Genomic DNA, 18,703 nt, shown 5'->3' with positions numbered 1-18,703 from the left:
CAGCAAATGCATGGGAACACCGCCACCTGAAATTTCCCCTCCCAGCCACACAACATCCTGACTTGGAACTATATCTCCATTTCTCCACTGCACCCAGGGCCGAGTTCGACCATTTAGCATAGCCAACCCATTTAACCTGCACCTCTGTGGGAGGATACCGGAGCACGTGGAGAAAACCCACGCAGACACAAGAAGAACATGCAAACTCCACACAGACACCTGAAGTCGGAATCGAACCCGGGCTTCTGTCGCTGTGAGGCAGCAGGGCTAACCACTTCGCCACTACGCAACACTTAAAACACCAAATCAAAATGTGACGACGAAAGGGGTCGATAAAACACCCCAGTCCCTGCGGTGCCCACCGGGCACGGAAGACCTTGATCGTGCCGGTGGACACTCGGCAGTGAACATAGCCGTGGAATAGGAGCAGAATTCCCAGATGAACCTCTTTCCCCCCCCCCAAACCAGCCCGATCTGCTGGGTCTCTATGGTGCTGTTTGGGTGGGGGCGAATCAGCTGGTGGAGGGGGAGGGGCCGGGAAGCCCTTTAAATACGGTGACGTGAGGTTTACGTTACAAGGGGGCGATGACGCGTGGTTTAAAGGGTGGCTCGCGGCGATTGTCGGCGCAGTTTGTGTCAGCGCAGGGCGTGGGGGGAAAGTGAGCGCCGTTACCGGGCAACGGAGGAGAGAAAAACTCGGGGGTTACCGGGGCAACTGGGGAAGGGGGGGTAGGGGAGCCGGAGTTACCGAGGTAACTCCGCGCGGTGCGAGACGAGACAGGCTGAGCTGAGGCCGGCCGCGTTACCCCTGGCAACGGAGGAGCTCTGGGAGTCGGGAGGCAGTCGCGGCTGGAGCCGGGCCCGAGTTCGAGCAGGAGGAGGATGCGGGAGGGCGTGAAGGAGGAAGCGCTGTTGCTGGCCCGCTACTACCTGCAGCACTGCCTGAGCTCGGCCCGGGAGCCGAGGCCGCCCAGCAAGACGGCCTTCACCCTCCGCAAAGTGGCCGACCAGATGGTGGAGCAGCACCAGGCCGCTTTCAGCAACATGAAGAGCCGCTTCGACAACGGCCTCCAGATGGCGGCCAGGCCGCGGAAGGCGGCGGCTGGGCCCGAAGGCGAAGCGGCGGCAGCCTCGGCTCCGGGCCCGGCCCGGGAGGAGACCGACACCGCCACGGCGGCGGCCGACTTCCTGCGCCGGGTGGTGGAGGAGATGTCCGCCGACGAGAAGATGAACTGGGGCCGGGTGGTGAGCATCTTCGCCTTCGCCGGGGTGCTGGGCCGGCACCTGAGGGACTCGGGCATCGTCATGAGCTCGGAGGCCGGCCCCAGCCCTGTGGATTCGCTGGCGGAGAGTGTGGCCAACTACCTGGGCAAGGAGCGGCGAGAGTGGATTGAACAGAACGGGGGCTGGGTGAGTGAGTGCCGGGGCCCGGGAGGCTCCCCGGGTGAGGCCTGGCCTGGGTACACACGCAGGCCTTTCTAGAGACCAGATTCCTAACCCCCTCTCTTCCCCACACCGCCTGCTGCCCCAGAGCTGGGGGCGAGTGCACATCTCCTATTGAGGAAACTGGGATGTGATATTGAGAGTCCTACCCTGCAGCTTGGCTTAATGTTGGCAATTGGGAGGCGCGAAGGGGTTAAAATATATGGTGGTGGGGAGTTGCTTATGTCTCTGATCTGAGTCGTGGCAAGTGGGGGGCAGACTGCACAATGGCTGAGGGTGCCTCAGTCATGAAGGCCAGCTAAAGTTGTCACATAATACGTGTGTGCTCCCTCGTCCCTTGTAGTCGACTGCAAGGAAGCAGATGCTGATGACCTGGGGGAGGGCATCACAGCAGACCAGATTTTTTTTTTAAAACCTTCATCCAGCCCTCGACTGGGTTCTCGGGATGGACAAATTGTGCTCGACATAACCCATTAAAGCAGTTTGTATTGTTGCATTTCTGGCGAATTTCACTGCAGTCATAACTGAGAGGGTGTTTTTTTTCCCGAATTGAGCCAATTTTCCCCAAGGTGTATTGTATATTCCGAATGCCTCGATTTGAAGATATTGCAATATGCTGTTCTATTGCCTGTGTTGCATTCGATAAGTAACATTGTTGTCAGGGGGAGAAAAATACATATGTGTTCAGGGTCTTAATGATCTTTCACTATGCTACATGCAGCATATGCCAGGTATGTTATTGAACAAAATAATTTGGATTTGGCGATTTTTAGTCAAATTTATATCGCTCAACACATGAAAAGATCAACACCCTGAAATGGCAATTGTTGGGGCTAGTTTAGCACAGGGCTAAATCGCTGGCTTTGAAGCAGACCAAGGCAGGCCAGCAGCATGGTTCAATTCCTGTACCAGCCTCCCCGAACAGGTGCCGGAATGTGGCGACTAGGGGCTTTTCACAGTAACTTCATTTGAAGTCTACTTGTGGCAATAAGTGATTTTCATTTCATTCATTTTCATGTACTAGTAGATTTGAGACAATGATTGATCAAAAAATGTTAATATGTATGCAATAAATATGGGCTTTAATCTGATCGACATTTTTCAGGATGTAACTCTTAACAGTACAAGAGCAATTTTATGTATAAAGTGGATATTATAAGTATTTTAATGAAAGTGCCTCCAAGAAATATAGGCCAGGCACATTACCATAGACATCTGCCAGGTGACACACATACACCAGCTGGGCTTATGCATACACAATGCTGATATTGAATGTGGATCTTGAAGCAAACACAGCTGCTTGTCGTCTTCCCTGTTTTTTTCATTGAATTGAGTTGACTTTCTGCATTCACTGAATTGTACTATGCTTGGCCTTTGAGACCACTCATCTTCTATAATTTTACAAAATTTGAACATCTTTCTAATCCTTTTTGGAAAAAAATGTAAAAACTTAAATAGGTTCTAAATATTCCCTGAAGTACATATCCATTTGTGATTTACCCATAGCTGCATATGGTAGTAATACATTCTGTTTTTTGCCAGATACTTTCAGAATATATTGTGCAGATAATACCTAATGTTTGAAGATATTGTAGTTTTCTAATTTGCTTGGTTGCACTGCACCCTATATACCCAGGGTCATGTTCAGATGGATTTTGAAAAGAACATTAAGTCTTTGGTAGAGCACTGCTGTTTTTGAAGGGAAACTACAAATTAAAATGCATCATGAGCACAGTTTCCTCCTTGTTCTTTTCATGGCATGCAGCCCATACATTTGTAGAGGCATATAGATTTCTATTATTGAAGTTATTCAATTGTCTATTGCAAATTAATGTATAAAAGCTGCCTTGCTAAATGTGGTAAACCTGTTCTCCCTTTGTCTTAACAGGAGGGATTTCTCAGATTCTTTGGCAGTGATGACCATTGGCAAGAGTCAACAGTACGCAATATGCTGATAACAGTTGCTGGGTTTGGCATAGCTGGGTTAGCTTGCCTTCTTGCTGTACGATAGACTGGTGCATCTGACCAACTGGAACAGTTGTTGACATCCTAGAAGAGATACCTTTCTCACAATGTTTTTCATTTTTATATCTCCATTTCAAAGGTTCTTTTGGAGGTTACCATCCTGTGGGACAGAACAGCAAGAAATATGGAGATTCTCAACTTTTGTCTGCAGTTTTGCTAGTGTCACATTTGTACACTTTTAAATTTCATTTAATATACTGCCTACAACACAATATGAAGTAGTATTTCATGTTTTTTTAAAGGCATTGTGTGAAGATTAGGCCTTGAACAGGGGCCCTTTTTATGGTTTTGGGTGACCTGTGGAAATGGAGCTTTTTCTGCAACCCAGTTCTGAGAATCACAAAGAATTGCCCTAACTTGTTTAGTGATGCAGATTTGGGTAAAATATGACCAAATCCATTGGATGTTTCCCTGTTTCAGTGAAAGAAGCTCATGCATACAGATGTGTGTATATTTTTATACATGTATTAAAAATATATACACATAACAATATAGTTTGAAAGGTTTTGTGTGCCCTGTCTAAACTTTAAACTATTACCTTGGTTTGGTCTTTTAGTTTCTGATTACCTGTGTTCATAGATAATTTGTTCAGTATGGCAACTCTGACCTCAAACTTTGATCTCTGTCCTCATCAATATTGGTATTTCAGCATGCCATTGTAATTTTATAGTTGGTAATAGTTTGGTAATAAACATGCCACATTAAATATGGTATTTCCATATTTATGTACAGTGTAGTTAATATTGGTTTTTTTTTAAAAAGCCAAAATATTGCACGGTAAAAGTAGTAATTTTTCACTTTATATTTGTAGAAAAAGTGTTACTAATTCTGTACTGTATTAAAAAAAAATACATGCAGGTCAGAATTTTGGTCAAGAAAGCAGATAAACAACTTTGCCATTGGGCAAAGTTACAATTCAAAGTCCCATCATGCGTTAAATCCTATAAATAGTATTTAATATAAGTATAGAAAAGCATTTACAACACTGTAATTTAAACAGCTTTTTGAAAAGCTCATTTTTACCTATGGCAGGGATGAGCATTTATGTGCATGGAACTATTAATATATTGATATTCATATTTCTTGTATTCTTTGGGATATTCTCAGACACGGGATGTTGAAATCATTTTTTTTATAGCTTAATGGTGATCAACAAATATCCCTGGCTTGTGCCCTAATTATTTTAAAGTGCAGTGGTAGAGGAGGAAGCATTGCTTCTTCAGTTTCCTGTATATGTATAACATTTGCTTTTTTTTTCACTTCCAGCTATATGTAGTCTTGTTACAAGCTGTTAAATACTTTGCCTTTTGGGTATAATGTTTGAATATTCAACGCACCTGAAGAAGGAGCCGTGCTCCGAAAGCTCGTGTTTGAAACACACCTGTTGGACTTTAACCTGGTGTTGTAAGACTTCTTACTGAATATTCAACAGTTGAGATCAAACTTTTGCATTGTTGAATGTTAATGATGTGCCTTGTCAAAATTTTCAACTGAAAGTCTTAATGGGGAAGTTCCCAAAATATGGTGCGCTTTGGCTGTCTGAATAGTTGGTTTTGACTGAAATGTTGAAATGACAAAACCAATGAAACTTTGAAATTCTGAGCCCTGTGTGGTAATGCTTGATTACTTGGTTTTATTTATATATTTCAAAGTTTGTGCTGGAACCTTTTTCCATTTTTGTATGGTTCTATGGGTGCTAACGACTTGCTGATCACTTTACCCAAGTGATCATTACAGCCTCCTTTTTAAGCTTGGTGCTCTTTTATTCATGACAACATTTATTTGTATACGAAATAGAAAATGCTGGAAAACCTCAGCAGGTCTGGCAGCATCTGTGGGGAGAGAAGAGCTAATGTTTCAAGTCCGATGACTCTTTACTTCATGTTCTGACAGTGCTTCAATGAACCACATACGATAATGGGTCATGTGACGAAAGCTTGGTTTAAAAGGTGTTAGAAAATGGGAAAATGCAAGAATATCGAACAATTTGGGGCATAGGCAATTGTGCAAGGCCACCAAGAGAGGAGTGATTAAATTTGGCGATGCTCAAGAGGTCAAGTTAGAGATTTGGTGGGCGGAGGCTACTGACCGATTGAAAATAAAGATGCTGGCAACGTGATGGACAGGATTTGTGTAACAAGACATGGGCAGCAGAGTTGAATGTGGCATGGATAAAGGTTGCTGCAGAGCAGCTAAGCTGAGACTGGCAAAGTCGGGTGCTTTTACAGAGCTGGAAATAAAATTGCCTTTGTGATGACAAGAATATGAGGTTTGGCAGTTTATCTTGAAATCAAATGTGATACTGTACCAAGATTGTTCTTAATCCTGGGTAGTTATCTGGGAGAAGAATGGAATTGGTAGTTAGGAATGGCATTTGGATGGAGATCTTAATCCATGGCTATAGTCTTGTTCCTGGTCTCCAAATTCTCCCCTCCCCACTCTGTTGAATATATTTGCTTGCTTGTAGTTTTGGGTGTGCCTTTTTCTCCATTCTTCAATATTGGGTAGAGATTGTGAAAACCCTCCTCAGAAAGAGGCAAGTGAGATCTGAATGAACCTTGAAGCATGAATACTGATCTATATTCTGCTATTCTAGCTTAGAATTTTCCTGTTCATTGTTTAAAAACCTAGTGTTGATAGAGTGTATGGTTACATTAAAGGCTGCATTTTGAGATTACTTGTAAATTTGGCAGAATGTAATTCAAAATGGAATGTATTGCATGCTTGAACAATGTTTACACATGCAAACTTGCTTTCAGGAAGGTGCAAATAGTACAACCAGAATAGGCATGTTCTCTGTGGCTATTTGTGGGGGTAGTGGTAGTACTGTAGTCCAGATAAACAGTGTGCCATTCCAATGGGTACCTATCACCCTGCTGAACAAGGTTTTTTTCCAAACTTAAAGCCTGTCGAAAAACGTATGGATTTAGTGCAAGATTAAATTGCCAGATGGACCTAACTAACACACACCCACTCCCCCTTTCACTCATTTCAAATTTCCACCATTGTGGTGCTGGTGCTTCCTGGTCAAAATATTTGAACCCCCACAAAGTGAGAAGTTGTCCAAAATACAGCTCTCCACAAAAAACTAGATAAATGCGATAACTGCCCTCATCAGTCTTTGAGCCTTAATTACACACCAATGTCCACTGGACAAGATCTCATCACAGCTCTGGTCCAAATAGACTGTGGGCCCACTCATTGGAGTTTTACCTAAAGTGTAAAGAAGATGAGGAGCTTTTCTGGTAATGGTTGCCACCTGTGCCCACATAGAATAACCTGGCATTATAATTGCTGAATTCAACACCAGCTGTCTTGCATCTTCTATTTAATATTTCTTGCTCAGCAGTATTTAAATGTGGATACCAGAATCTATGATGGAACTATAAAAATAGGGCATAATAAATTGCATCCACATTCCCTCGGCTCAATTATCTCTCCCAGTTGACTTCCTGTGTGGGATCTATAAAAACTCAGTTAGTTTGTATAGTCTATTGTTCTATGTGCTTCTCCCCACTTAACTGCCTAGTCAGGCTTTGTATATGGCACAATTCACTGAGAAATGTGATGAGAGCTCTGCTAATTTAATTATTTGTAAACTAGAGAACCAAACAGTTCTCAAAACACAGGAAACCTTCCCTCCCCTCCCCCTCTTATCTACTACCTTACAGATTTCTTAACACAGTGGTGCAATTCCTTTTTAAAGCATCACATTACTTGCCCATGACGTTATTGCATCAAGACATCTTGGGCACTGGTTGCCAGCTATTTTGTATCATCAGCAGAGCTGGCTTGACATACAGCTTTTCAAACTTTACCAGCTTGACCATCTTCTATAAAATGAAATCCAGACTTTTTGGTTTTCGTTTGCCATTATAGTAACTAAAAATCAATATATTTCAAATAAAAGCTGGACAATTACCGTAATCCCTAGTGATGGCAAATAGATGTGAGAGGGATTCCTTGCCACATTTTCATTAAGGTTGCTCATTTGCATTCAAGTCCCAATCTCTACCGGGTCATCGGTAATGCTAAATGGCAACTGGTCGCATAAAAGGCAAGACTTTTGAAACTGTATTCCTGGTCAGGGCAATTTGCTCTCTGCTGCACTGTCCCAGGTGTTTTATTTTTTTTTAAAGCAGATGAAAGCGGCTTCCCCTCTGCTTATTTTATTTCCTCTTTGCTCCCTCCCCATAACTGCTCTACATCATGGGGAACTGAACAGCGGGGAGTTTCCATTGTCATCATATGAAAATGAAGAGGAAGCTTGCACATGTGGCTCATTCAAATCCCACAGCTAGACAGGAATGTTTTAAGATCTATGACCAAACCAACTCCCAAGGAAATGCATTTTTTTTTGCACAATTATGGTTTAAAATGTGGGAGAATTTTGATGAAACACATTCCTTAAATCCGCAGAACTCCAGTAAACACTGGGAGGAAAAGTTGTGACAAATAAAACACAGATTTTAAAAAACACAAATCTAAACCTATTGTCACAACCTTCCAATGAATGAACCATGCCCAAGCTATGCTATGTTCCTTACTGTTTTTTTGCTGTATTTGTCAGCAGCAGAAGCAATTGTTATCTACTTACATAATTTCAGTATGTTCCTCATGGGGTAAGATGTGCACTGTGAATTTAACATCACCCTCACCTCGTATAACCCTCTGACTGCCTGTAACTTGTCAGACCTGATTACAATGCGGTAGGCAGACTGAGTACCTGTACTGTGCTATTTGAGTGCCATCATTCAGGTGAGACATTAAACCGAGCCACGCATGCTCTCTGGTTCTGTAAAAGATGCCAAGGCACAGTGGTTAGCACTGTCGCTTCCCAGTGATTCCCAGCTTGGGCCACTGTCTGTGCAGAGTCTGCACGTTCTTCCTGTGTCTGCATGGGTTTCCTCCGGGTGCTCTGGTTTCCTCCCACAAGTCCTGAAAGACGTGCTGTAAGGTGAATTGGACACTCTGAATTCTCTCTGAGTACCCGAACAGGCACCGGACTGTGGCGACTAGGGACTTTTCACAGTAACTCTTCATTGCAGTGTTAATGTAAGCCTACTTGTGAAGATTATCACTTTGAAGAAGAGTAGGGGAGTTAACCCCCAGTGCCCTGGCCAATATTTATCCCACATTAGCATCACAACAACTTAGCTGGTCATTATCACATTGTTCTTTGTGGGAGTTTACTGAGTGAAAATTGCATTTCATACATTACATTAGTGATGACCCTTTGAAAACACTTATTTGGTTATAAAGCACTTCAGGACAGCTGATGAAAGCATGTCGTTATTGTCTTCAGCTCCTGTTGCAAACCCCAGTCCCCGAGTCACTGACTATCCTTTTCACTCAATTGTCTACGGCTGAACTAAACTGCTTGGTGTCATAATTGACCCTGTGATAAACTTCCAACCGCATTGCTGCACCATCGCTAAGATGGCCTATTTCTATGTCCACAATATAGCTCTATGCCCCCCTCTGCCTCAGCTCATAAACTGCTGAAATCCTCTAAGCTTGATTATTCCAATGAACTCCTGGTGAGCCTCTGATCTTCTGTCCTCCCAAGTGCTTGAAACATCATCTGCCTGTATCCTAACTTGCGTTCACCATTACCCACCCCGATCTCCGACTGACGACTGGTTTTAGTTCAGTAATAAAATTCTAATCTTTGTTCTGAAATCCATTTGTGGTCTTGTCCTTCCCTGTCTCTAATCGCCATCCCACAACCGTTGACAATGTCTGCATTACACAAAATCTAATCTCTTGTGCCTCCCTGGTTTCAATAGCTCTGTCTTTTGTGGCAGTGCCTTTAGTTAGGTTGTCCATTTGAAGCAAAAAAACATTGACTGTTCCTCATTATTACACTGAGATAGGTAAGGGTTTCCGTTCCCCAAACTCATTTTTTTCCACACAAGTTGAACTACTCAACCAACTCCAAGCAGAATGGATTTATTTAAACCGCTGATCAGCCCTTCTCCAATCAGTGGACACATAACGCATTCTCCAAAACAAGGCCAAGGGATGTATATTCACTACCACCTACAGGGTCAGCTAGCAGTACTCAATTTTTACCCTGTATGATGTGACCAGCAGAGAAAAATGTATAAAAATCATGAGTGTAATAAATGTTTTATTTTTGGCACAGTCTCCTTGTGATGCTTTTTTGCGGAAGATGTGTGGTATTTATTTTTTAATTGGTTCTTCAGATGAGGGCAAAGCCACATTTATGAAATAAAAATTGTATTTATATAGCACCTTTCGTGACCACCAGTTCTCTCAAAGTGCTCTATATTTTGTTTTTTGGATTGAGGATTAAGTATTGGCCTGGACACCCAAGGATACCACTCCCCTACACTTCTTCAAAATACCTGAGAAGGTAGACATGGCCTCAGTTCAAAGTCTCACCCAAACATTGGCACTTCCAATGGTGTTGGAAAGGGACTACCAGTGTTAGCCTGGATTGGTGCATTCATCCTGGAGTGGAGCTTGAACCTACAACCTTCTAATTCAGAGGCAAGACTGCCATCACTGGAGCCACACAGTACCCATCTCTAGTAGTCCTGAGAATTTGGTGATGAGCTGACAGAGCTGCTATAATCTCAGGGTAAGGATTCTCCCATGTTTGAATTGGGGAATTCTAAATAATTGGCCCACTAATAATACATATTTAAGTCAAGGCATTGGGGAAGTTGAGGATTAAGGTGTTTCCACTGTATTGCTGCTTTTTTCTATGGCAAAGGTCACAGGGCAGTAATGGAAAAGTAATTGTTAAAGTCAATGCCATAGATGGTGTGTTCTCCAATCATACTGCACTGCTGTTGGAGGAACTGCATACCGAGTCCACAGGCAAAGGTGGCACTCAAGCAAGCTATTCTGTCTCTTGAGTTTCTTGAATGTTGAAACTGCATGGAGTTTAATCTGGAGAAATGTGAGCTAATGCATTTTGGAAGATCTAATACAGGTAGGAATATACAGTGAATGGTAGAACCCTCAAGAGTATTGACCGAGAGATCTAGGTGTACAGGTCACCGAAAGGGGCAACACAGGTGGAGAAGGTAGTCAAGAAGGCATACGGCATGCTTTCCTTCATTGGCCGGGGCATGTTGCAGCTGTATAGAACCTTAGGCCACACTGGGAGTATAGTGTTCAATTCTGGTCACCACACTACCAGAAGGATGTGGAGGCTTCAGAGAGGGAGCAAGAGATTTACCAGGATGTTGCCTGGTATGGAGGGCATTAGCTACGAGGCGAGGTTGAATAAACTTGGTCTGTTCTCACTGGAACGACGGAGGTTGAGGGGCGACCTGATAGACGTCTACAAAACTATGAGAGCCATAGACAGGGTGGATAGAGTATTTTTCCCAGGGTAGAGGGGTCAATTACTAGGGGGCATAGGTTTAAGGTGCGAGGGGCAAGGTTTGGAGGAGATGTATGAGGCAAGTTTTTTTTTTACACCGAGGTTAGTGGGTGCCTGGAACTCGCTACTGGAGGAGGTGGTGGAAGCAGGGACAATAATGATGTTTAAGGGGCATCTTGATAAATACATGAATAGGATGAGAATAGAGGGATACGGACCCCGGAATTGTAGAAGATTTGAGTTTAGAGGGGCAGCATGGTCGGTGCAGGCTTGGCGGGCCAAAGGGCCTGTTCCTTTGCTGTACGTTTCTTTGTTCTTTGCACTTATCCCAGTGAATGATCAGTATTCCACTGCAGTCCTGGCTTGAGCCTTGTAGATGATGGAGAGGCTTTGAAAGGTTAGGAGGTGGCCCATTCATCGCAAAGTACCCGGCCTCTGCCACATTATTGCTATCACTGGTTCAGTTAAGTTTCTGGATAGTGGTGGTCCTAATGATGTTGATGGTAGGAACTACATTGAAGGTCAGGCAGAGGTGTCAGAGCCTTTTTCTTTTGTTGGAGATGGTTATTATCAACCACACGTGCATATATTGGCATTTATTAACTTAAACCAGGTGGTGAAAGAAAGAACACTGGAGCCTAGTCTTTATAGCATATAAGTATAGACAGATGCATTTTGAACCAACAACCACACTATCAGCTTGCTTCACTCTATATAGTACCATTCGTTAAATCCCACCAACAGAATACAAAGAACTCCCATTGATTTGCAATAAGCACTTGTGAATGGAGCTGAGCACTGTGGAATTGTTACCCTCGACCTTATTATAAACAGCAGGTTATTGAAGCAGCTGAAGATGCTTCCAGCATGTCCTGAGGCCCTGGCAACTGAACTATGACACCACAACTGGCTTTTTCTTTTGTCAGGTAGACTCTAGTTATTGAAAGTTTTCCCTTTGATTCCCATTTGACTGTCATTTGGCTCAAGCTCCTTCGTATCGTTCTCTGTCAAATGCTGTTTAATATTGAAGGCAGATATTCTCTGCCCATTCAGCTCTTGTGTCTAGACTGAACCTGTGATGAGGCTTTGGTGGAACCTGAACTCAGTTGGTGAGCAGATGGGCAACACAGTGGTTAGCACTGTTGCTTTACAGCTCCAGAGTCCTGGGTTCGATTCCCGGCTTGGGTCACTGTCTGTGCGGAGTCTGCACGTTCTCCCATGTCTGCGTGGGTTTCCTCCTGGTGCTCTGGTTTCTTCCCACAAGTCCCGAAAGACATGCTTGTTAAGTGAATTGGACATTCTGAATTTTCCCTCTGTGTACCCGAACAGGTGCTGGAGTGTGGCGACTAGAGGCTTTTCACAGTAATTTCATTGCAGTATTTATGGAAGCCTACTTGTGACAATAATAAAGATTATTATTATTGGGGAGTTAATGTGACTTGATTACGCTTTTACTGATTACTTCCATCAATTTACTAATTCCATCTGCACTGCTGGCTGGATACCACATTCATAGTCCGACTGGAAGAACTTAGCTAGGAGGGGTTGCTGGTGAGTAGGTCTTCAATATTACAGCTGGGTTGTTGTCACATGAAATTATAAAGTTATTTCCCAGCCCATGTGCATGGCTCTGGAGTCGGTGGGGAAACTCGTGTCTGGATGGTTTCCCGATGCCTTCCTACCTCTGGGGATTTCCCCAGGATGAGCTGGAACAAAATAGCCTGACCGCTCCAAGGTGGGCAGCCAATTAGGACGATAAAGACCTCACTTAGGGTAACTTTGCAAAGGCAGCAGCAGCTTTTTGGAGATGGCCTCCCTTGCTGAACATACAAACAAAATAGGAGCAAGAGTAGGTCATTGGGTCCCTCAAGCCTGATCTGCGCTTCAATAAGATCATAGCTGATCTGTTTGTCAAGTCCTACATTCCCATCTATGCCTGGTAACTTTCGATTTCCTTGACTAACTATCGCAGCTCATTTTAAAATAGTGTCCCCTAGTTATGGACTCGCCCACAAGAGGCAACATCTTTTCTGCGTCTACCTTGTCAATGCCATTCAGGATCTTATACATTTCAATCAAGTCACCCCTCAATCTTCTAGACTCGAGTGGAATCAAGCCCAACTTTTCCAACCTGTCACGAGAAAACCCGCTCATCCCACGTATCAATCTAGTAAACCTCCTCTGAACCATCTCCAACACATTTATTACATCATTCCTTAAATAAGGAGACAAAAACCACACAGTATTCAAGATGTAGTCTCATCAATGCACTGTGTAACTGAAACATTACATCCCTTTGTGTTCAATTATCTTGCAATAAAGGCTAGCCTTCGTGATTACATGCTGCACCTGCATACATTTTGTAACTCATGCACGAGAACACCTAGATCCCTCTGCACCTTGGCGTTCTGCAATCATTCTCCATTTAAGTATTGCTCTGCTTTTTTACTCTTCCTGCCAAAGTGAAACATTTCACATTTTACTACATTGTATTCCATCTGCCAGATTTTTGCCGTCTCACTTAACCTATCTATTTTCACCTGGAAACTCCGCACATGGTCTTCACAGCATACTTTTCTACCTATCTATTTGACGCCTGCAAATTTCACTACCTTGCCTTTACTCCCTTCATCTAAGTCATTGATGTATATTGTAAAAAATTGAGGCCCCAGCACCGACCCTTGCTGGAGTCCAACTTGATGCATCCTGTCGGACGAAGACCCATTTGTGCACACTGCTTTCTGCCAACCATGTTCAATCCAGGTTAATGTGTTACCGCCACTCCATGAGCTTTTATTTGATGCAATAACCTTTGATGTGGCACCTTATTAGAGATAGAGATAGAGAAATACAGCACAGAGGGGGCATAGCCTCAAAATAAGGGGAAGTAGATTTAGGACTGAGTTTAGGAGGAACTTCTTCACCCAAAGGGTTGTGAATCTATGGAATTCCTTGCCCAGTGAAGCAGTTGAGGCTCCTTCATTACATGTTTTTAAGGTAAAGATAGATAGTTTTTTGAAGAATAAAGGGATTAAGGGTTATGGTGTTCGGGCCGGAAAGTGGAGCTGAGTCCACAAAAGATCAGCCATGATCTAATTGAATGGCGGAGCAGGCTCGAGGGGCCAGATGGCCTACTCCTGCTCCTAGTTCTTATGTTCTTATTAGAACAGGCCCTTCGGCCCACGATGTTGTGCCGAACCTTTGTCCTAGGTTAATCATAGAATTTTGGACACTAAGGGCAATTTTTCATGGCCAATCTACCCAAACTGCACATCTTTGGACTGTGGGAGGAAACCGGAGTACCCGGAGGAAACCCACGCACACACGGGGAGGATGTGCAGACTCCACACAGACAGTGACCCAAGTCGAAATTGAACTTGGGACCCTGGAGCTGTGAAGCAATTGTGCTATCCACAATGCTACCGTGCTGCCCTTAAGAAGAAGTTAATCTACACTCCATTATTCTACCCTAATCCATGTACCTATCCAATAGCCGCTTGAAGGTCCCTAATGTTTCCGACGCAACTACTTCCACAGGCAGTGCATTCCATGCCTCCACTACTCTCTGGGTAAAGAACCTACCTCTGACATCCCCTCTATATCTTCCACCATTTATCTTAAATTTATGTCCCCTTGTAATGGTGTGTTCCACCCGGGGAAAAAGTCTCTGACTGTCTATCTATTCCCCTGAACATCTTAAAAACCTCTATTAAGTCGCCCCTCATCCTTCTCCGTTCTAATGAGAAAAGGCCTAGCACCCTCAACCTTTCCTCGTATGACCTAATCTCCATTCCAGGCAACATCCTGGTAAATCTCCTTTGCACCTTTTCCAAAGTTTCCACATCCGTCCTAAAATGAGGCAACCAGAACTGCACACAGTACTCAAAATGTGGCCTGACCAAGGTTTTGTACAGCTGCATCATCACCTCACGCCTCTTAAATTCAATCCCTCTGCTAATGAACGCTAGCACACCATAGGCCTTCTTCACAGCTCTATCCACTTGAGTGGCAACTTTCAAAGATCTATGAACATAGACCCCAAGATCTCTCTGCTCCTCCACATTGCCAAGAACCCTACCGTTAACCCTGTATTCTGCATTCATATTTGTCCTTCCAAAATGGACAACCTCACACTTGTCAGGGTTAAACTCCATCTGCCACTTCTCAGCCCAGCTCTGCATCCTATCTATGTCTCTTTGAAGCCGACAACAGCCCTCCTCACTATCCACAACTCCACCAATCTTTGTATCATCTGCAAATTTACTGACCCAGCCTTCAACTCCCTCATCCAAGTCGTTAATGAAAATCACAAACCGCAGAGGACCCAGAACTGATCCCTGCGGTACGCCACTGATAACTGGGCTCCAGGCTGAATATTTGCCATCCACCACCACTCTCTGTCATCTATCGGTTAGCCAGTTTGTTATCCAACTGGACAAATTTCCCACTATCCCATGCCTCCTTACTTTCTGCACAAGCCTACGATGGGGAACTTTATCAAATGCCTTACTAAAATCCATGTACACTACATCCACTGCTTTACCTTCATCCACATGCTTGGTCACCTCCTCAAAGAAGTCAATATGAATTGTAAGGCAAGACCTACCCCTCACAAATCCGTGCTGACTATCCCTAACCAAGCAGTGCCTTTCCAAATGCTCAGAAATCCTATCCCTCAGTACCCTTTCCATTACTTTGCCTACCACCGAAGTAAGACTAACTGGCCTGTAATTCCCAGGGTTATCCCTATTCCCTTTTTTGAACAGGGGCACAACATTCGCCACTCTCCAATCCTCTGGTACCACCCCTGTTGACAGCGAGGGCGAAAAGATCATTGCCAACGGCTCTGCAATTTCGTTTCTTGCTTCCCATAGAATCCTTGGATATATCCCGTCAGGCCCGGGGGACTTGTCTATCCTCAAGTTTTTCAAAACACGCAACACATCTTCCTTCCTGACAAGCATCTCCTCGAGCTTACCAGTCTGTTTCACACTGTCCTCTCCAACAATATGGCCCCTCTCGTTTGTAAATACTGAAGAAAAATACTTGTTCAAGATCTCTCCTACCTCTTCAGACTCAATACACAATCTCCCGCTACTGTCCTCGCTCTAGTCATTCTCATATTTCTCACATATGTGTAAAAGGCCTTGGGGTTTTCCTTGATCCTACCTGCCAAAGATTTTTCATGCCCTCTCTTAGCTCTCCAAATCCCTTTCTTCAGTTCCCTCCTGGATATCTTGTATCCCTCCAGTGCCCTGTCTGAACCTTGTTTCTTCAGCCTTACATAAGTCTCCTTCTTCCTCTTAACAAGACATTCAACCTCTCTTGTCAACCATGGTTCCCTCACTCGACCATCTCTTCCCTGCCTGACAGGGACATACATATCAAAGACACGCAGTACCTGTTCCTTGAACAAGTTCCACATTTCACTTGTATCCTTCCCTGACAGCCTATGTTCCCAACTTCTGCACTTCAATTCTTGTCTGACAGCATTGTATTTACCCTTCCCCCAATTGTAAACCTTGCCCTGTTGCACGCACCTATCCCTCTCCATAACTAAAGTGAAAGTCACAGAATTGTGGTCACTACCTCCAAAATGCTCCCCCACTAACAAATCTATCACCTGCCCTGGTTCATTACCAAGTACTAAATCCAATATGGCCTCCCCTCTGGTCGGACAATCTACATACTGTGTTAGAAAAGCTTCCTGGACACACTGCACAAACACTACCCCATCCAAACTATTTGATCTAAAGAGTTTCCACTCAATATTTGGGAAGTTGAAGTCACCCATGACTACTACCCTGTGACTTCTGCACCTTTCCAAAATGTGTTTCCCAATCTGTTCCTCCACATCTCTGCTGCTATTGGGGGGCCTATAGAAAACTCCCAACAAGGTGACTGCTCCTTTCCTATTTCTGACTTCAACCCATATTACCTCAGTAGGCAGATCCCCCTCGAACTGCCTTTCTGCAGCTGTTATACTATCTCTAATTAACAATGCCACACCCCCACCTCTTTTACCATCCTCCCTAATCTTGTTGAAACATCTATAACCAGGGACCTCCAACAACATTTCTGCCCCTCTTCTATCCAAGTTTCTGTGATGGCCACCACATCGTAGTCCCAAGTACCGATCCATGCCTTAAGTTCACCCACCTTATTCCTTATGCTTCTTGCATTAAAGTATACATACTTCAACCCATCTCCTTGCCTGCAAGTACTCTCCTTTGTCAGTGTTACATTCCCCACTGCATCACTACGTGCTTTGGCGTCCTGAATATCGGCTTCCTTAGTTGCTGGACTACAAATCCGGTTCCCATTCCCCTGCCAAATTAGTTTAAACCTTCCCGAAGAGTACTAGAAAACCTCCCCCCCAGGATATTGGTGCTCCTCTGGTTCAGATGCAACCCGTCCTGCTTGTACAGGTCCCACCTTCCCCAGAATGCGCTCCAATTATCCAACTACCTGAAGCCCTCCCTCCTACACCATTCCTGCAGCCACGTGTTCAACTTCACTCTCTCCCTATTCCTAGCCTCGCTATCACGTGGCACCGGCAACAAACCAGAGATGACAACTCTGTCTGTCCTGGCCTTTAACTTCCAGCCTAACTCCCTAAACTTGTTTATTACCTCCACACCCTTTTTCCTACCTACGTCGTTGGTACCAATGTGCACCACAACTTCTGGCTGCTCCCCCTCCCCCTTCAGGATCCTGAAGACACGATCTGAGACATCCCTGGCCCTGGCACCCGGGAGGCAACATACCTTTCGGGAGTCTCGCTCGCGACCACAGAATCTCTTATCTATTCCCCTAACCAATGAATCTCCTATTACTATTGTTTTTCTATGCTCCCCCTTCCCTTCTGAGCCCCAGAGCCAGACTCAGTGCCAGAGACCTGGCCGCTGGGGCCTTCCCCCGGTAGGTCATCCCCCCCAACAGCATCCAAAACGGTATACTTGTTTTGAAGGGGAACGGCCACGAGGGATCCCTGCATTATCTGCCTGTTTGTTTTCTTTCCCCTGACTGTAACCCAGCTACTCTTGTCCAGTACCTTGGGTGTGGCTACCTCCCTGTAACTCTTCTCGATAACCCCCTCTGCCTCCCGGATGATCCGAAGTTCATCCAGCTCCAGCTCCAGTTCCTTAACACGGTCTCTGAGGAGCTGGAGTTGGGTGCACTTCCCGCAGGTATAGTCAGCGGGGACACCAGTGGTATCCCTCACCACCCACATCCTACAGGAGGAGCATGCAACTGCCCTAGCCTCCATCCCCTCTTACTTTACAGAATTAGCTGCCCCGTGGACCAACTGGACCCCCGCCCTCCGACTCTGCTTCCAGTCAGCTGTACTCTAAACTCCTGGCTCCCTTCATGCTCTTTGATAAATATAGGAAATGAAATGTAAGGAGCACCTTACTCCCTCCTCACCTAACTCCCTCAGTCACCAAACTCTCACTGTCGCACTCAAATGCCACAAGCTCTGCACTCCCTCAGTCACCAAACTCTCACTGTAGCACTCAAATGCTTATCTAATGCTTTCTGGAAATCCAAGTATAGTGCGTCTACAGGCTTCCCTCTATCCACAACACATATTACACCTTCAAAGAACTCTATTAAATTAGTTAAACATAATTTCCTTTTTATGAAACCCCACCATCTCTTCCCAGTATCTTAGGTTTATCTAAGTGCCCAGCTATAACCTCTTTAATATTCGATTCTAACACTTTCCCCATGACAGACATCAGCCGAAGCTAAAACAGTTCTATGGAGGTTCCTCTTTGACCCTGCTGGCCCTACCAGTTGTGGTCCTCTCAGCTTGAGACCACCCCGCCAAACCTGCTGTTCTTAATAGGACTTTAGAACCTGGAGGTGGTC

At 44.6% G+C, this 18,703-nt stretch overlaps 1 protein-coding gene across 1 annotated transcript; it reads left to right on the top strand.

The window, feature by feature from the left end:
* Positions 1-635: 635 nt before the first annotated feature.
* bcl2l10 (BCL2 like 10) lies at positions 636-9,611 on the top strand. Its single transcript, XM_038813160.1, has 2 exons — positions 636-1,410; positions 3,332-9,611. Exons 1-2 carry the CDS (start codon positions 883-885, stop codon positions 3,452-3,454), a joined length of 651 nt encoding a protein of 216 aa, XP_038669088.1. The 5' UTR covers positions 636-882; the 3' UTR covers positions 3,455-9,611.
* Positions 9,612-18,703: the final 9,092 nt, after the last annotated feature.

The sequence above is a fragment of the Scyliorhinus canicula genome, chromosome 12, assembly GCF_902713615.1.
Source record: "Scyliorhinus canicula chromosome 12, sScyCan1.1, whole genome shotgun sequence".
Taxonomy (NCBI): domain Eukaryota; kingdom Metazoa; phylum Chordata; class Chondrichthyes; order Carcharhiniformes; family Scyliorhinidae; genus Scyliorhinus; species Scyliorhinus canicula.
Note: the sequence above shows the minus strand (reverse complement) of the source record. Positions and strands in the feature narration are given on the sequence as shown.

Coding starts and splice junctions, on each gene's coding strand:
- bcl2l10 (XM_038813160.1), top strand. CDS start 883: ATGCGGGAGGGCGTGAAGGAGGAAGCGCTGTTGCTGGCCCGCTACTAC. Junction 1,411..3,331: donor TTGAACAGAACGGGGGCTGG/GTGAGTGAGTGC, acceptor TTGTCTTAACAG/GAGGGATTTCTCAGATTCTT.